The following is a 19,132-nucleotide window of genomic DNA, read 5'->3' as shown; positions in this document are numbered from 1 at the left end:
CCACAACATCCCCAGATCTTTTTATTATATTTTTGTCAGGGTCTCACTCGCTAAGTTGTTGAGGCTGCCTTGAACTTGCAATCCTCCTGCCTCTCTAGTACTGGAATTACAGGTGGGTATATTAGGCCCAGCCCAAGTTTTCTAAAATGTATAAATCCTTTCAGTAATAAGGGCCAGACACAGTGACACACACCTGTAATCCCAGTGCCGAGGAGGCTGAGGCAGGAGGATCGCAAGTTCAAGCCAGCCTCAGCAACGGCAAGGCACTAAGCAACTCAGTGAGACCCTGTCTCTAAATAACATAAAATAGGGATGTGGCTCAGTGGTCAAGTGCCCCTGAGTTCAATCCCGGTGCCCCCCCCCCCACAAAAAAAATAATTTGGCTGTGAATATAGGCGAGTGGAGCAAGTGCCTAGCGTGCTCAAGGCCCTGAGTTCTGTCCCTGTACTTCAAAAATAATAAAATTTAAAAGATAAAAAATAATAAGTTCACACTACCCTTAGGAAAAAAAAAAAAGCCACAGAAACATTCAGGTTGTATTCCCACAGTAGGGTCCCCACATCTGCCTCCTGCAATGAATACTTCCTCCTGATCCCCAGGCAGAGTTCCACTCATAGGTGACAGGCCATATAGCTGTGGCTAGCAGGGATCCCGATAATTCAGTGTCCCCAGTGTGGACAGGAAGGACGGTGGAGCCCACAGGCTTATCTCCTGTGCCAAATGTGTTGTGTCCTGCCCCTCATCCTGTCCCCACCCCCATACTCACTGTCGAAGAAGCTGCCTTCCCTCCTTCCATACCAGTGGGCTGTTCTCCAGGGTGACCGACTCCACAGGGCCGTTGGAGACTGGTGGACAGAGAAAGAAGGCTGTCTCTGAGCACTGCTACTCACCCAACACCTCCCCATCCCCTCATCCCAGACCCAAATCCATCTTCTCAGGTCACTTCCCGAGGGTTGGAAACCCACTCTCCTGTTCTCAGTGATTCTTGCTCCTGGAAATGCTCCTCACCTTTGTCTCCTGCCTGTTCCCCAAACCACCCCACAAGTAAAAGCTGAGCTCTGCCTTTTTATTTTTTAATATTTTTTGTAGTTGTAGGGACACAATACCTTTATTTTTATTAATTTTTATGTGGTGCTGAGGATGGAACCCAGTGCCCTACACGTGCAAGGCATACACTCCACCACTGAGCCCCAGCCATGGCCCCAACAGAGCTCTGCTTTCCCACTCAGGCCTAGATGTCATATTCCTACCCAGAACCTAGGAGGACAGGCAGCTGGGGTCAAGCCCAACTCTGCCACTTCCCACACTCGTGGTGTGACCCAGAGCAGGCCAGCCTACTCTCCTGAGAAATGCAGGTAATGACAGCACTGACCTCTTAGGATCACTTGGGGATCCAGCTGGTAATGTGCTTAGTATTATATACAGCAAGTATGTCCTGGTGTCCCCGCTGTGCCTCGCTAGGCCTGGCTGCAGAGCCTGGCCACAGTGGAACTCACAGCCTGGCTGGAAGAATCCCTGCACCTAGTGGGCAAGGGCCCTCGCAGGTCCCCTCGGCCAAGCCACAGCTTCACCCAGTGCAGCCCCTCGGGTCTGCCACCCTCCCCAGCTGTTCTGGCCTCGCTGATTCCCCCGTCCCTCCCCTGAAATCTGCCCTCACTGCCTCTGGAAGAACTAAGCCTCTCCAGGCGCTCAGGTTCTAAGGACCCAGAGGGCAGGGGCTACTCGTGCCCTGGTGTGCTCCTGTTCTGGGACAGAAAGCAGCACCCACAAATAAACTTTCTGGATGTATAGCTGGATGCCAGCCCAGCACACACACCACCTCTCGGCAAGGCTTCCGCAGCTTCCTACGCTGTCCACAGCACCCTATAAATAGCCTGGCTCCACTCCTCACAGGGAGGCGCAAGCTGCTGCGATTCCATGGTGTCTCAGAGGGAGGGCTGGCAGGCAGGTCCGCCCCAGGACCCGGCAGAGTCCACAGAGCACACACAGCAGGGCGCTGAGAACTCCATTCCACGGCCCCGTCCTGCCTCATGGCCAGGACTGCTTTCCACAGAGCACAGTAAGAGAGCACCCCGTCTCTACACTCCCCTCACAGCCAGCTTCAGGGAGGGACAACAAGGGCCGGGATCCCAGGCTGGGTACCTTGTTCTGCCAGATCTGGTTTCTTCTCCCCCTGGTTCAAGTCTGTCCCAAACTTCAGCTTATGATATTTGGCCCTAAAAAAGCAAATGATTAATGAGCAAGACAGGTGGATGGGCCAGCAGTCACCTCCAGAATCCCAAATCCCCGGGCCTCCCTCACCCACTCACCCCACGCTGAAGCAGACGTCCCCCCAGGAGATGCCACGGTGGGTGCGGTGATGGAAAGCGACTCCTTGGAGTCAACCTGGCTGTGCTGCCATCCCAGCTCCAAGAGTCCTTGAAGCCACCCCCATCCTAAAGCCTCAATTTCTTGTCAGAAACAGGACAATCATGCCCAGCAAGTATCAGAATGGGTAAGCAAGACCGCTATGGTCCATAGTCAGCACACCGTGGGCCGCCCTCACACGCACTGCCACTGCTGTCTACCCTGGATCCCACTGCGCCCTGCTTCCTCTTCCTCCCGAAGATGACAGGAAGAGGATGCCTGGTCCTCGAGCGCCTGCAGTCGAAAGGCATATGGCCCACAGACCTCTCAGAGGTCAGGACAAGCAGGCGGCAGGACTCACCTTTCCTGCTTTAGCGCATACTCCAACATCTTGATCCGCCGCACCAGGTCAGTCTTTAGGTTTTCTTGCCCTTTCCTTTCTCCCTGGAGGAAGGCCACCTGAGCCTGTGGACAAAAGGGAGAGGAAGAGGGTCTCAGGGCTCAGTGATGGTGTCACTCACTCACTCAGGTACAGCCCCAGGGCACTGGCCAGACATGCTGGATCTGCCTCCAGAGTTCCCAGTCATGTCACCACATGAAAAATCTGAACAGCAGTGCTCAGCCCCAAAATGAATATGGGAACAGTGTGGGTCTGACTTGGCTGCTGCCTTCCTGGCAGAAGGTCAAGGCCGGCAGAGGAGGGGATGACGTGAGATGCAGGCCCTCGACCTCCCTTCCAGCATCAAGTCAGCTGTCACCCCTAAGGTGGCGGGTGGAGGTGGTGTCCCACTATTCTTTCCAGAGCATCTGTCTCTGAGAGGCGTAGGAAGTTACTTCTGGAGCTTAGGGACAAGAGTGGGTGGCTTAGCTCAGCTTCAACTGCAATGCAGAAGCTTTACTACCCGACCCCCACCATGGGGACCAACCATCCCGATGTCACACCCAGGGCATGAGGGACATGTGCCACAGACATGGTCCAGGGCTCCTGCCAAGCATTTCACACCATCTGTTGGCTCAGACTGCCCCGGTCTGCTCTTCTGTCAACAGGTCATTTGGAAACAAGGGGCCAACGGCCTTCGAGGCAGGATCTTGGCCCCTGATCCTGTTCCTGAAGACCTCTGCCAAAGCCCTGAGCATGCGGCTCATCCCTGGCTTCTCCCCAAGGGCTCCACGTTCCAGCCTGAGACGGCCTGAGCTCCAGTCCTGGCTTAGTCACTTATTTGCTGCATTAGCTTAGGCAGATCATCGAGCCATCCTCTGGCCCTCTAGAAAATGGGGTGCATGAGAGCACCCCCTCATGTGTTCCATTCTCCTCAGCCAAGGCCCAGCCCAGAATAAGGGCTAGCAGATGCCAGCTCCTCCTTCCACCTCTCTTGCTATTTTTTTTCTCTGTCCATTCTTTTGAAACTTTAAAATGGGCCCATTTCCTCTGGGGAGCTAGGATCCCTGTGAGAAGCAAGGCCCGTCAGGCAGGAACGCTACGGACCACAGGCCCCCTGCCCTGCTAGACAACTACGTCTTGCGGCCACGGAGCTCCCTGCATATCACATACCTGTTGAAGAAATACAAGGCTCTCCTGGAAGCCCCCCAGGCCGACCCTAGATATCTTCCTTCAAGCTTTGCTCTGCCCAGGGCAGCCTCTCAGATGCCCGCCTACACCACTATTCCTTGCCGTGGGCTGCCAGGACCCTGACCTCCAGCCCATGCACCTGGAGCAGGGCACTTCCCCATGCCCCAGGCCTGCTATCACCCCTGTCCTGCCCCAGGGACCAGGAACTGCCCTCAGGTCGGCTGATAATTGAGCACATACTAAGTGATACTTAGCACTGGCCCAGGCCAGGGACACAGGCACATTTGTACACTTGGTAGGGCCATGAATTAATGAACCTTTCCTGGAGGGCAATCTGGCAGTATCTAGAAAGAGATTCAGCCAGGCATAGGGGTGCATGCCTATAATCCCACCAATTCGGGAGGCTGAGGCAGGAGGATCATGAGTTCAAAGCCAGCCTCAGCAATTTAGTGAGGCTCTAGGAAACTCAGTAAGACGCTGTCTCTAAATAAATTATAAAAAGGGCTAGGGACGTGCGTGGTTCAGTGGTCAAGTACCCCTGGGTTAAAACGCTGGTATCAAAATAAAATAAAATAAAATGGGCTGGGAGCGTGGCTCAGTGGTAGAGCACCCTCAGGTCCGAATCCTAGTACCTAAATAAATAGAGGTTCCACGACCTTGCTTTTGTCCTATCAGTTCCACCTCTAGGAATGTGTTCTGCAGGCATACCTGCAATGGTGCGCCTCTTTATGAACAAAGAAAAAGGGATACACACACTAATGTATGACAAAAGGAGAGCTGTTCATTTAATCCACGAACTATTTAAGCCCAAACTATGAATCAAGGTGCAGAACAGAGCAAGACGGGGTTTATATTCTAATAGGGGCTACGGGACTAACAAGCAGCACATAAACACATCATCAGATATGCTACGGCAAGACACCTCACTTATCCACAGAGAGGACCTTTTCCCTCCTAAGACTTTAATCAACATGTATATACTTGAATATCCTGGGCCTGTAGGCAGACTCCCCATGTGATCAACATCTCAGAAGCGTGAACTTCTGTCCTGTGTGTCTTCTCGGTACCCAAACCTCCTCTATACCTCATTTGGGAAGGTGGATGGAGGGAGAGTAGCCAGGGAGGGTCCATGCTGAATAGCCCCGGGTCTGCCCCCGCCTGCCCTTCTCAGCTGTCCCCATGGGTGCTTCTACCTCCCAGCGTCTTTCCTTCCATGCTGGACCTCCCTGTTGGCTACAATGCAAGGATCTCAGCCCACTCTGCTCTGTTGTCCCCTTCTGTTTTTCTGGCAGAGAAGGGACAAAAGAGAACCAGAAATATGTGGTTCAAGTGTCTCGGACTGGTGGAATCCCACCAAAAAGGGGAAATGTAGGTGGCCAGTCAGCCTCCCAGCAATACCAGCAAGCGCCAGCAGCTCTGTTTGATCTGTGAGCCAGGGTGGCAGGTGAGCCTGGGATCTAGAAGCTCTCTGCTCACCATATCCACCCACTGCCTCTCCCTCTGGCCAGACAGACAGAAGACACCCTCACCAAAAGAACCATGGTTCTTGGGGCTGGGATTGTGGCTCAGTGGTAGAGCACTCGCCCCAGGGCTTGATCCTTAGCACCACATACAAAAATAAACAAGTGAAATAAAAGTGTTGTGTCCAACTACAACTAAAAAAAAAAATTTTATATATATATATTAAAAAAAGAAAAAACCATAGTTCTGAGACATGGTGGCAGCCTCTCCCCATCTCTTCCCTGTCTTTAGAAAGGCAGCAGCTCCCAGGCTTCCCTCTGGGAACTGTTGCTTCTTCACACCTGCCTTTCTGTCCCAGGGTCCCCATGCAATGCCTGAAGCCCTGTAGCACCTCAGCTCTTCCCTCCCAAGTTCCCACGGCTCCTGGCAGGGAAGAGTTCCCACAAGATCCCGAAGCCCCTGGGACAGGCACCACACCTGCTCCCACATGAATGTCTGGGTCGGAACCCTCCGCAAAGGGTTCCTCTGGTCCTTAGAGAGCTTCCCTTTCAGAACACAGCACACGGCACCAGGGCAGAGCCCTACAATTGCATGCAACTGCGTGAGCGTGTGCAATCTGTGCAGACTCCAGCGCAAACCACCCTCCCTGGGGGCCTGCAAGTTTCTGAGGGGCAAAAAACATAGCCTACTTCTTGGAATCCCCATGAACACACTACCACTTATTATCAGACTGGATCTGCACTACCTCCCTACTCCAAAATCTCGGTGCCTCCTGGTAGAACCTCGTCCTGAGCACTGGTTACACAGCAGGTCTGCGCAGGAAGCAGCCGGCTCAGCTCTTCCCAGTTCATCAGAAGTTACCTGACGCTGATGGCGCAGCAGAGTCTGCAGTGCTGGAGGAAAGGTGTGTGAGAAGAGGTGCCACTGATGGGAATGGACAGCGCTGGGGCACTGTGGCATGGCACCAATCGAGGAACAAACATCTGCTCCCTCCACAACGCCACCCAGACAATCCACTTTACCCAGGGAAATAAGCATATTCACCACTCTTTATTTTTTTTTCAGCTCTGAGGATTGAACCCAAAGGTGCTCTACCACTGAGCTACATCCCCAGCCCTATTTATTTATTTATTAACTTTGAGACAAGGTCTCACTCAGTGGCTGAGGCTGGCCTGGCCTCAAACTTTAGATTCTCCTGCCTCAGCCTACCAAGTCACCAGGATTACAGATGTGTGCCCTCACACTGCACCTGTAAGATGTTTTAATTTTTGCTAATGTAACAAAAGCATAAGGTAAGTGGTGCTGGAGACCTAATAAGAGAACAGAGCCTAGCGCGGTGCTCCCCATAAGTTCCCCTCAAACTCAAGAAGGGTCACTAAGACATGGGATACACATAGCTTTTCTCTCACTAGAAAAAAGATGAGAACCCACTTGAATCAAAGTGTGGAATATGATATGTCAAGAAATTTGTAATGTTTTGAACAACCAACAATAAAAAATTAAAAAAAAAAAAAAAAAGAAAAAAGATGAGAAGGTGGTTAATGGGTGGTGTAGGATGCACTGGTGTGAAGTTCCACAGACCAGGATTCAGCTCAAACTCTGCTATGACCATTGGGTGACCTGGGGAGGCCATCTAGACCAATTTCTTACCCGGATTGGGTGGAAAAAAGGAAGGGAACACAGTCCAGCCTCAATGATCCTTCATAAATCCTTTGCTCTCCCCAAACCTGTTTCCTCTTCTGCTTTTATTTAAAAAGGGAGGGCTAACATCATTTACTCTCTAGGATGTTGCAAGAATCAAATGAGAGTGTGTACCTAAAGTGCCTAATACAGTGCATAGCACATTAATATGCACTGAATAAACAGCAGCTGTTATGATTATTGCTGAGTGAGGTAATGACGTTGGCCCTGCCTACATAATGGGGTATTGACAAGATCTAATGAGATGTATGCTGGGAAAGAACTTGGAAAGTATAGAGTGAGCCACAAAAGTGAGGCTCACTTATGTAAGGATTCCTCTCCCAACCCAACCAGAGCCTCAGCCACCACTCAGCTAGGATTGAGGGAAGGGGCAACTGTGGGACGCTTTTTATCAAGCCCATCATCAAAATTCTAATCAGTTCTTTATGTGGGCCCTAGATAGGAAGCAGCAAATAAAAGAGCAAAGATGGGCTGCTAGAATCAAGTACTGACTACTTTGGCTAATAATACACCAGCTTGGGAATCCTAGGACACCTGGCAGCCCATCCCTGATCTTTTCAAATCCTCACCTCTCTGATCCCCAAACTTCTCTTGACACTGTCCAAAAATGACCCACACTCTTCAAGGTCACAAAAGGTAGCCCAATCCCTCAGACTCTTCCCTGCAGCATCCCAGGGCACATTCCCCCCCCCCCACACACACACACACAAATCACAGGGTTCATCTCCGGATCTTCCACAGACACCATCCTGCTCTACAAAATGCTCCCCTAAAGCATCACCCTGGGCACCTCCATTCCCTTTCATTGTTCCCATCCCAGGCCCTCTTCTCCCGGCAGAAACCGTCCCACTCCAGTTCAGGGCTCTTTACCTGACATCCTACACACACCTCCCGTGTCAGGGCCATCACTCCCACTCCTCCAAACCCCCAAACTGGTGCTCCCCCCCCACTCTCAAGCACCCCACACTGTTCCTAGGGTACATCCTCTACCCTGTCCACACTTCCACCCCGGGACCCCCTCCCCTGCCCTCTGCCACACATGCCGGGGCTCCCTAAAGTTTCCTCTCGAAACCCGGAGTCGTCCTCACATCCATCTTTCAGTTCCTCGGGTCCAAACGCCCCGTAACACACCCCATTCCAGACTCCCGGACCTCCTCTCCTCACTCCTCCTGGCTCCCCCAACCCGACCCGCTCTCTCGAGCCCAGCGCGCCCCACGTCCTCCCAGGCGCGCCCGCTATCCCACCAGGAGCCCGGGACCCAGCTCAACCTCCGACCCGCAGCAGGTCGGGGACGGGCTCGAGGGTGGGAATCCCTCGGCCCCTATGAGCTCCTGTCCACTCCGGTCCGGGACCGCTCGGATCTTGCAGAACCCTCCACTCCTCTGAGCGCCCTTCCCGAGTTCTCGGGAGCTTCCTCCGGCCCGAGCCGCCTCTCGGAGCCCCTGCCCGGGTGCGCTCACTCCCGCTCCAGCCGGCTCGGCTTCCTCCGCCCCTTTCTCAGGGTCGGTCCATCGCGGCCGCGGGCCCCTCCGCTCCCTCTCCGAGCCGTCCCGGGCCCCTACCGCCCCGGGGCTCTCGGGACCCCACTCGGACGGGCCCCCACCTGCTCCGTGGGACCGTCGCGGCTACCTCCCGCCCCCCCGGCCGTCCCGGCGGCCATTGCTTCAAGATGGCGGCGGCGGCGGCGGCGGGTGAGGCCGGGCCGGGCCGGGCGGGGGGTCGGGGGTCCCGGGCAGCACTCACCTGCAACTCGGCGCGCTCGGCCTCCCAGCGCGCCTTCTCGGCTTCGAAGCGCGCCCACTCGTGCTGGATAAAGTGCAGGATCCCGGGCAGGCTCAGGGGCTCCGGACCCGCCGTGGGCCCGGGGCTGCCTCCGCCGCCGCCTCCCTTACCTGCCTGGCCGGGCCCCGGAGCAGGGCCAGATACCGGGGCCGCCCCAGTCGGTCCGGGGCCCGCGGCGGAGCCGAGCGGGCGGCAGGAGGAGGCAGCGGCAGCGACCGCGGCGGCCGCTCGCTCCTCCATCATGGAGGCCCCGGGGCCGGCCCGCGCGCCCGCTGTGCCTCGCGCGCCTGCGCGGCCGCACCAACCCCCCGCGCGCGCTCTTGGCGGGGGACGGGGAGAGGCGGTGACGAGCACCGGGCCGGGCGCGAGCCTCGCCCACCCGGGTCGACCCCGAAGGCGCGCGTGCGCGTGGGGGTGAGGGCAGGGGCGGGGCGGTGGGGCGCGCCCGGAGGAGGGCAAAGGAGACCCAGTCCCCGCGCGGCGTCCGCCCTTGCAGGCTTGGGAAGGGGCAGTTTTCTGCTCCGCTCCTCCCCCTTCACCCCAAAGAGAGGGTTGTACCCCAACCAGACCCCAGGACACCGCTGAACAATCGCTTTCACTCTTTGAGAGAGAAGGGGGCCCCCGGGGGTGATTTCAGCAGTGGCCCCTGCTGATTTCTGGCCAGGTGGGTTATCGTGGTAACCCCCAGCTTGGAGCCCTCAGTCTCCCCTTCCCCTTTGTGGTTATGGAGCTCCAAACCTCTCCTGTCTCAGCCCCAGGAGTAGGTTGCTAAGGTAACCTATGTCCCTGGGGGTCCTTCTGCCCTTGCCCACATCAGTTATAGTGGCAACTTCCCTCACCTAGCACTCAGGTAGAAAGGACCCCAGCCCTAAGGACTCTGATGTCCAAGAGAAAAAACTCTTCCCCAACCCCTCCTTTGTAGCCACCCAGGTAGCATTGCCATAGTAACCGTCTCCCTCTTCTCATCCTGGGAGGTCCATGGATCAAACCAACCAGGTGTTTTTATTTAGAGGAGGAGATGCTGTTTCCAGGCAGTTGCTATGGTTACAGGGCCTGGACCATCCCCAAGGATGTGAGAAACTAGAAAGACCAAGTGTTTGTTGCTACGGTAACAGCCCCTCCCCACCCAGGTGACCTTAAGAACCAGGCCCAACAAGGTAGGGGATTTTCAGAATTGTCTCTAGGGGGTGGAGTGTGTCTAGAGAACTGTTGTCATGGTAACAGTTTCTGTCACTTTTAGCCTTACCTTTTCTGGACATATTCATGAGAGAGGCATGGTTAAAGGTTGCTATAACTGTCATCCCTCCCACCCACCCCACCCCTCTCCTGAGATGCCCCATTTGGTGCCCAAACTTATGGGACTTTAAGAAAAAGGATTCCCTGACCTTGTAGATGCCACTTTTGTGGTAGTATGAAATTAGGCTCTATTGTGCAGAATTGGCTGACTTGAGGTTTTCTGGTTCTCCTTTCCTCAGCAGAGCAGCTCAGCCGGGCTGGAACCACCCTCCTGGAGCTCCCCCAGCCTGCAACCTAGGAGGTAAGAAGTCCCTCAGTGTCATAGCACTCTCACGTGAACTGCCCTTTCCTTATCCCCAAAGGCTTGCCCACATAGAACTCAGTTTTTCTGCCTGCTGCATGGGTGGAGGTTCACACCAGATGAGAGCAGCACACTTACAATGTTTTGTGTGGAAAGGAGAAAGCAATACACTCTTCTCACCTCCCCTGACCACCTTCTGGCAAGTTCCCTGTTTTCCTCTCATGCCTTCTTCTGGTTTTTTGCCTGTCTATAAGGTATTTGGTTTTTGTCTGTTTTCTCACATCTGGAAGGCAGTCCTGAGCCAATGCCTACCTCCTCCATCCTGGTCCTCAGAACATGGGGTCTGGCACAGAGAGAGCACTGAAGAAATATCCATTGAGTTACTGAGTTGAAATAATTAATTACAATGCCGTATTCACATATTCATGGACACATCAAATTAGGGCTGGGGAAGGCTTACTGAAGATATACCAAGAGTTGGGCTGTGTGTCGGCCCCAGGAGAGGCAGAAGAGTTTATTGATTTAAAGCATAACTCTAGGACCAGCTTCTTGGATCAAATTCTGGGTCTACCATTTCCTGTCTGTGTGACCTTGAGCAAGTGACTTTAAGTCTGTAGGCCTGTTAACTCATCCTTAAATGTGATCATATATAAGGATTAAACGAGTGAAGTGCTTAGAACAGTGAATACATAGGAAGTGTCAGGGCCAGACACATTGTGAGCTGATAAAATCGTTGATGTTGCTGTATCTTGATGCAGAACATGTAGAACATTCAGGGCTTCACAGTCACCAGTCATCCACCTTGCCCTCATGGAAGAGTCTGTGGTCTTTACAGTTGGTGAAGCCAAGACCAACCTAGTCGGGATACTAGATGATCCCTTTGTCCTCCCCTCACACCCTCCCCAGCAAGTAGCACCTCCTCCTTGGCTATCAAGTCCTCAGGTCACTAAGAACTCAGTATCTGTCTTCTGCCCTGCTGGTCACCTCCTGGCCCATAGTCAGCCAGTCAAAACGTGGACTTGGAGGACCTGGGTCCTTTCCTGCATCCTTCCCACCTCTGAACCGCAGGCTCCCCATCTTAACAACTGAAGTCACTCCTTCATGCAACACATGTTTATTGGGCACAGGCTGTAAGCCAGGCACTGAGCAGGGACAAAATAGGTCCCTGGCTTCCATGGGCACCCCGACAATAAAGATGCTAGCAGAAGGGAAGAAAACTAAGGTAGGGTGGGAGAGGAAGTATGTGGGTGTTAGGGACATGCTTGTTAAATAGGATGGCCATTGGAAGGTGACCTGCAGGCCACAAGGGAGGAGCATCCAGACAGGTAAGAGGCAGTTCGGCAGCTAGAGAATCCCGAGTGTGTTTGAAGAATGGAGTTCGGGGGCCTCTGTGGCTGGAGCTGAATTAGCAAGTAGGAAAGGATGGTACTCGTGTGGGGCCTCATGGGCAACTGTGAGGACATGGACTTCTGGGTTTTGTTTCTTTTTTTTTTTTTTCTTTTCTTTTTTTTTTTTTTTCTTTTTGGTACTGGAGATTGAACCCAAGGGCACTTGACCACTGAGCCACATTTCCAGCCCTGTTTTGTATTTTCTTTAGAGATAGGGTCTCACTGAGTTGCTTAGTGTCTTGCTAAATTGCTGAGGCTGGCTTGGAACTCATGATCTTCTTGTGTCCATCTCCCGAGCCGCTGGGATTACAGGCCTGTGCCACCATGCACGGCTTGGACTTCTCCTTTGAGAGAGAAGGTTGGGGACAGTTGAAGCAGTCAGGGGAGGATCTAGTTTGAGTGTTAACAGGATCCCTCTAGGCACTGAGTGTGGAAATGCAATGAGACAAAGATGGAAGTAAGAAGATGGTCTCTCGCTGACCATCAAGAATTGGAAGGCTCTGAAACTATCTAAGGACCACTTCTGTGCTCCTGCGGAATAAAACTCATTTGTTTTGTTTTTGCTTTTGTATTGGGGTTGAACCCAGGTGCACTTTGCCACTGAGCTCCATTCTCACCCCTTTGTATTTTATTTTGAGACAGCGTGTCTCTAAGTTGCCCAGGCTGACCTCAAACTTGCAATCCTCCTGCCTCCACCTCCTAAATTACTGGGATTACAGGCATGCATCATCATGCCCGGCAATTTTGGTTTGTTTGTTTGTTTATTTGTTTGTTTGTTTGTTTTTTGTAAATGAACACAATATCTTCATTTTATTTATTTGTGGTGCTGAGGTTCGAACCCAGTACCTCACACGTGCTAGGTGAGTGCTCTACTACTGAGCCCCAACCCCAGCCCTGTGCTTGGCAGTTTTAAGATTTTTTTCAGGCCCAGAAGATTCTGTGGTTTCAAAGTTTCTCACCTCCACAATAACATAAGTTCCATGAGAACAGGAATATTTTCTGTGTGTCCATGGCTGTAGCTACAGTACCTAGAACAGTATTTGGTGTATTGTAGTTCAACAGACTGATGTTGAAAGATTGACGGGGAAAGATCAATCTAAGGCCCGGAGGCAATTCCAATGTTCTAAAATTGGAAAGTTATTCTTTATTTATTTGAGATAGGATTTTGCTATGTTTGCAAGGCTGACCTTGAGCTTCTGTCTGGGTTCAAGTGATCCTCCTACCTCAGCCTGAGACTACAGGTCCCACTGCATGCACCTAGTGCTTTCTTTTTCCCCCCAGTGCTGGGGATGGAACCCAGGGCTTCATGTGCACACCAGGCAAGTGCTTTGCCACTGAGCTACATCCCCAGCTCAGAAGTCATTCTTTGTGTGTGTGTATGTGTTGGGGCTAGAACTCAGGAGTGCTTAATTACTGAGCCACATCCTCAGCCCTTTTTAGTTTTTAGTTTGAGGCAGGGCCTTGCTAAGTTGCGATCCTCCTGCCTCAGCCTCGTGAGTCACTGGGATTATAGGTGTGCACCGCTGCTTCCAGCTCTCAGAAGTCACTCTTGAAGTACAGCTCAGATTCTTGTGGAGGGGGCAATACTGGGGATTGTACATAGGGGTGCTTTACCTTTACCACTGAGCTACTGCCCTAGTCCTTTTTCTTATTTTTAGACATGGTCTTGTTAAATTCTTGAGGCACTCTCAGTTGCTGAGTCTCTAAATTACTGAGGCTGGCCTTGAACTTACAATCCTCCGACCTCAGCTTCCCAAGTCATTGAGATTACTGGTGTGACAACAACTCAGATTCTTAAGTGCTGTCCAAACTGAATTGAAGAAAGACAAGTAAGACTGGGATGGGTGGAGAGAGAAGGTGCAAAGACCAGGCAGGACCCAGGCCCAAGGCAATAAGGTATAGGAGACCCTTTCAGACAGAAGGAACAGAATTGCTTAGAAATAAGACCAGTTTAGAAAACATTCTGGGTAACTTAGGCAGAGCTTAAGGGAGGTGTTCTAGTCAGCTTTTCGTTGCTGTAACCAAAAAACCTAACAAGAACAACTTTAAGGAGGAAAATTATTTGGTGCTCATAGCTTCAGAGATCTGAGTCCATAGACAGCCAACTCCAATTCCTTGGGGTTTAAGGTGAGGCAGAAATCATAAAAGTGGAAGCGGATGGTGGAGGAAAGCGACTCAGAACATCCATCACACCAGGAAGCAGAGAGAGACAGCTCCCCTCCAGACAGACAAAAATATAAACCCCAAGGGTAAGTCCCATTGACCCATCTCCTCCAGCCACACCCCACCTGCCTACAGTTACCACCCAGATAATCACTACCAGGATTAATGCACTGATTAGGTTAAGGCTCTCAGAACCCAGTCAGCGCACCTCTGAACTTTGTTGCAGTGTCTCACACATGAGCTTTTGGGGGGTACCACCTATCTAAACCAGAACGGGAAGTGCAGTAGGCAATGAAGCTGGTATGGTGGACACACAAGTGGAATGTTGTAAGAAATTTTAACTTTCTCCCCTGGGCACTAGGGAGTCATAGAAAGTTCTCAGCAAGGAGGGAGAGGTCACATTCATGCTTTATGAAGACCACCTCACTACTAAGAAGAGGGGACTTGGGCAGGAGACCTAGGGGAGGTTGGATGGGAATTAGATGGACCTGGGTTGAGGGGAAGCTGAGGAAATAGGAAGGAGGAGTCAAAAGTATTTAGGAGGTAGGATTAGCTGTAGGTAGGATTACCCAGTTACACCACCTTGCAGACATCCCCAAGCTGTGGTGGGCAGAGGGAGACAGCACCATCTGGAGGCCAGTGATCAGGGACACATTGTTTCCTGTGTTGGCAGCCTCCCTTGATGTAGCCCCTTCCACTTTTTAAAAAATTTTAAATTGTTATAAAATACATATAAAGTAGGGCTGGGGTTGTGGCTCAGTAGAGAGCACTTGCCTAGCATGCGTGAGGCACTGGGTTCGATCCCCAGTAAGCAAATTTAAAAAAGACATATAATATAAAGTGTACCATTTTAACCAGTTTTAATTGTGCAGTTCATTGATGTTAAATATATTCATATTGTTGGGAAAACAAATCCAGAGTTTTGCATCTTGTAAAACTGAAACACTGTGGGTACAGCTCAGTAGCAGATCACTTGCCTGAGGCCCTGGGTTCCGTCCCCAGCACTGCAAAAAACAGAAACAAAACAACCCTGAAATGCTGTACCCATCAAACAACTCCCCCCTGCCCCCTGCCCCTGGCAACCACACCATTTTTTTTTAAATTCAGTTAGTGACCAACATTTTTAAATTGGGATAATTCTGGGGCTGAGGATGTAGCTCAGTGGTAGAGCATTGCCTAATGTGTGAGGCTCTGGGTTCCATTCCCAGCATCACAAAAAAAGAAAGGGGGAGGGGGCTAGGTTCAGTGGCACACACTTGTAATCCCAGCAGCTCAGGAGGCTGGATCTTAAGTTCAAAGCTAGCCTTAGCATTTCAGCAAGATCCTCAGCAACTTAGTGAGACCCTGTCTCAAAATAAAAAGGGCTAAGGATGTGGCTCAGTGATTAAGCGCCCCTGGGTTCAATCCATGGTACTGAAAAAAAAAAGAAAGAAAGAAAAAGAAAGAGGGGGAGATTCTGATTAAAAAAAAAAAAATCAAACATTTTTGGCTTTTCTTGTAGAACCAAAATGATCTGACTGACCATCAGGAAGGAGATGATGGGATGGCACAGGATTTGAGGAAATGAGAAGGGTCCAGAAGGCAGAGGCTGGGGAATTGTTGAGGGCTGCTGTCTAAGCGCTGCTCTGGAACCAGGGCCACCTGCGGGAGGGAGAGATCAGGGCGGCCTCCTGGAGGAAGGAATGGTAGAGAGGAAGGTGCAAGTTGGCCTGGGAATGGTGCCAGGGTATTTATAACTGACTTGGAATCTGAATGAGAAGTTGACAGAATAGGCCAAGGATGAGAATGAACATGTAAAGTGATTCACTTGGGGAAAAAAAAATCTTTAAAAAGCACAGCATGGCTTCATCCTGAGTGATGCTGGGGATCCTGCAGTGACCTCTGGTCCTGCCTTTGAGTGTCCCCATCTAGTAAGGGACAAAGCCTTGCACTTATGGCTTAGAGTGGCCAGGCTGGTGTGAAACAACCCCAGGATGCTCAAGGAGCCTGGGGCAGGTGCGTAATCCACCTGGAAGGTCAGGGAAGGTTTCCTGGAGGAAGTGAAGTCAGAATGAAAGCCAAGTAGGGAGGAGAAGGGCAGTGCCTCTCGGGGAGGAGCTCTGCAGAGGCTTGCCTGGCATGCTGGAGGCCCTGGGTTCCATCCCCAGCACCGAGGGGTCGTTGAGACAACTGGGGGAGAAAGGCAAGGCTGAGGATTGAGGGAGGGGCCTCTGACAACCAGCTGCAGCCTCCCGTTTCATCCCATCTCCCCAGGACGCCCTGGATGCCCAGCTAGGGCCTAACTCCGGCCCCATGCGGCTCACCCGCTGTCAGGCTGCGCTGGCAGCCGCCATCACCCTCAACCTCCTGGTTCTCTTCTACTTCTCGTGGCTGCAGCACCAGCCCAGGAACTCTCGGGCCCGGGGGCCCCGCCGTGCATCTGCCACCGGCCCCCGCGTCACCATCTTGGTGCGGGAGTTTGAGGCCTTTGACAACGCGGTGCCCGAGCTGGTGGACTCTTTCCTACAGCAGGACCCAGCCCAGCCCGTGGTGGTGGCGGCAGACACGCTCCCGTACCCACCCCTGGCCCTGCCCCGCATCCCCAACGTTCGCCTGGCACTGCTGCAGCCTGCCCTTGACCGGCCTGCTGCGGCCTCGCGCCCAGAGACCTACGTGGCCACCGAGTTTGTGGCCCTGGTGCCTGATGGGGCACGGGCCGAGTCACCAGGCCAGCTGGAGCGCATGGTGGAAGCCCTTAAGGGGGGAAGTGCCCGCCTGGTAGCGGCCCCTGTCTCCACAGCCAATCCAGCCCGGTGTCTAACCCTGAATGTCAGCTTGAGAGAGTGGACTGCCCGCTATGGCCCTGCAGCCACTGCTCCCCGTTGTGACGCCCTGGATGGGGACGCTGTGGTGCTCCTGCGTGCCCGGGACCTCTTCAACCTCTCGGCGCCCCTGGCGCGGCCTGTGGGCACCAGCCTCTTCCTGCAGACCTCCCTTCGAGGGTGGGCGGTGAAGCTGCTGGATCTGCCCTTCGCGGCGGCGCGCCAGCCCCCGCTGGCCACAGCACACGCGCGCTGGAAGGCGGAGCGCGAGGGGCGCGCGCGACGAGCGTCTCTGCTCCGTGCGCTCGGCATCCGTCTGGTGAGCTGGGAGGGCGGGAGGCTCGAGTGGTTTGGCTGCAGCAAGGAGAGCACACGCTGCTTCGGGACAGTGGTGGGTGACACGCCCGCTTATCTCTACGAGGAGCGGTGGACGCCTCCCTGCTGCCTGCGCGCGCTCCGCGAGACGGCGCGCTACGTGGTGGGCGTGCTCGAGGCGGCCGGCGTGCGCTACTGGCTGGAGGGCGGCTCGCTGCTAGGCGCGGCCCGCCACGGGGACATCATCCCGTGGGACTACGATGTGGACCTGGGCATCTACTTGGAGGATGTGGGCAACTGCGAGCAGCTGCGGGGGGCTGAGGCTGGCTCCGTGGTGGATGAGCGCGGCTTCGTGTGGGAGAAGGCCATAGAAGGCGACTTCTTCCGCGTGCAGTATAGTGAGAGCAACCACCTGCATGTAGATCTGTGGCCCTTCTACCCCCGCAACGGGGTCATGACCAAGGACACCTGGCTGGACCACCGGCAGGATGTCGAGTTCCCTGAGCACTTTCTGCAGCCTCTGGTGCCCCTGCCCTTTGCCGGCTTTGTGGCGCAGGCACCTAATAACTACCGCCGCTTCCTGGAGCTCAAGTTCGGCCCTGGAGTCATTGAGAACCCTGAGTACCCCAACCCCGCACTCCTGAGCTTGACAGGCGGCTGAAGTCCTGACGCCCTCACCTGGTGTCTGGGGAACATTACGACAGAAGAGATGTCCTTTGTTTGGGGGGGTTCTGTCTGGATGTGGAGAAGCTTAGATTGACAATGAGGGAGGGCACGTTCCGGAGAAGGGACAGGTGAACTGACCGAGAAAGAAACGCGAGGAAGCGCACAAGAGAAGCCTGCCTGTGGCAGGGAGAGACCCAGGCCAAGCGCCCAAAGCTACGCCCAGAAGTTGTCATACAGTCCTGCCCACTGAGCTTTGGATATGTGTGGGAATATCCCGGGCCATTTCAGTAATTGAAGGAGCTACTGGCATTTGGTAGACAGGCCCAGAGATGCCAGTCTGTCCCTCAGGGCCTGGTCCAGAGAAGTGCTGAGCCAGATTCCAAGAGCCCTGCGCCACGGGGCTGGGAGAGTTCGAAAAAGAGGGATGGAGAGTCGGGTCTGGGGAAAGACTGGCGAGCTCAAATCCCGGCTCTGTCACCTCCGCATTGGGCCTGGGCGAGTGGGGCATCGTCTGCTTCAGGATCCTGCAGGATTCCAAGTGCCTGGATTGGGTGTCTTAACAGGAGCCCTCAGGATCCTTGTCTGCTGGGGTTGCTTCCTGCACTAGAGGGCGCGTCTGTCCCGCTCCTGGTGGCCTCCTGTGGATGCCGGGGCGTCCTTGAGCCCAGTGCCTGTTGCAAAGCCATCACACACCCATCTCTTGAGCCTTTGCTGTTCTCTAAGAGGCCCTGTGGGAGGTGGGACAGCAATGACGATCTCCCCTTCTCCGGGAATGTGATTCTTTCCTCTGGGTCAGCCAGTAAGGTGCGTGCTGCTCTTAATCCCATCTTGACAAGGAGGAAACAGGCTGAGAGCTCTGGATCCGGCTCTGCTCATTACCTCGGTATCTCAACTCTGCACCTGTTTCCCCACTTCCCACAAGGGGTGAACAGTAATCAGGTTTATGGAGCCAGGCATTGTTCTCAGTGTTTACATGGACTGATTTATCCCTCAGCTTTATCCCTCACCCACCTAAAGCCACTGCTGCTATTATGTCCATTTTGCTGTGAGGAAAACTGAGGTGAGAGTGGTGAAGTCACTGACCGAAGGTCAGACAACTTAGGGAGTAGCAGACTAGAGACTTGAACCCAGGCCAGCAGGCCCCAGAGCTCATACTTGACTCTCTCAGGATGACCCCTCTAGAAACAGCAACCCAGAGGGACATGAGGGTCCCATGCCACTTAGGAGTAACCTGCTAAGCCTTCCTTTTCCATCACGCATCTCAAAGTCTGCAGTGTTTGGGCATGTACTCCAGGATATGTGTATTTATTTATAAATTATGTACAAGTACTACTATCAGTCTGTATATTACTAATAAGGCTTAATTAAATTATTCCATTTAAAAATAAAGAATGAATATGAA

General features: G+C 53.3%; 2 protein-coding genes across 7 annotated transcripts in view; one reads left to right on the top strand and one right to left on the bottom strand.

The window, feature by feature from the left end:
- Strn4 (striatin 4) overlaps positions 1-9,130 on the bottom strand; it is a 23,186-nt gene extending 14,056 nt beyond the window's left edge. For all 4 annotated transcript variants that reach the window (XM_046455715.1, XM_046455716.1, XM_046455717.1 and 1 more), the window contains exons 1-4: positions 8,822-9,130; positions 2,708-2,811; positions 2,143-2,216; positions 767-845 (exon numbers count right to left, since the gene is read on the bottom strand). In XM_046455715.1, the coding sequence (XP_046311671.1) occupies positions 767-845; positions 2,143-2,216; positions 2,708-2,811; positions 8,822-9,103 (539 nt within the window). In that variant the 5' untranslated portion in view covers positions 9,104-9,130. The remainder of the gene's footprint in view (positions 1-766; positions 846-2,142; positions 2,217-2,707; positions 2,812-8,821) is intronic.
- Fkrp (fukutin related protein) lies at positions 8,742-19,132 on the top strand. 3 transcript variants are annotated; one of them, XM_046455721.2, is made up of 3 exons: positions 8,742-8,769; positions 10,336-10,397; positions 16,202-19,132. In XM_046455721.2, the coding sequence occupies exon 3, from the start codon at positions 16,241-16,243 to the stop codon at positions 17,723-17,725; it is 1,485 nt and encodes a 494-aa protein (XP_046311677.1). In that variant the 5' UTR covers positions 8,742-8,769; positions 10,336-10,397; positions 16,202-16,240; the 3' UTR covers positions 17,726-19,132. The 3 variants fall into 3 exon arrangements, with proteins under 3 accessions (XP_046311677.1, XP_058438925.1, XP_046311676.1); XM_058582942.1 differs by having other exon boundaries at positions 8,749-8,769; positions 10,339-10,397; XM_046455720.2 differs by lacking the exon at positions 8,742-8,769 and adding an exon at positions 9,234-9,524.

This window comes from Marmota monax, unplaced genomic scaffold (genome assembly GCF_021218885.2).
Source record: "Marmota monax isolate L192 unplaced genomic scaffold, Marmota_monax_Labrador192_F-V1.1 WCK01_AAM20220418_F8-fsc00149, whole genome shotgun sequence".
Classification (NCBI taxonomy): domain Eukaryota; kingdom Metazoa; phylum Chordata; class Mammalia; order Rodentia; family Sciuridae; genus Marmota; species Marmota monax.
This window is presented reverse-complemented; position numbering and strand designations above follow the sequence as displayed.

What these genes read in the sequence shown, in the direction of transcription:
- Fkrp (XM_046455721.2), top strand. Translation starts at nt 16,241, where the DNA reads ATGCGGCTCACCCGCTGTCAGGCTGCGCTGGCAGCCGCCATCACCCTC.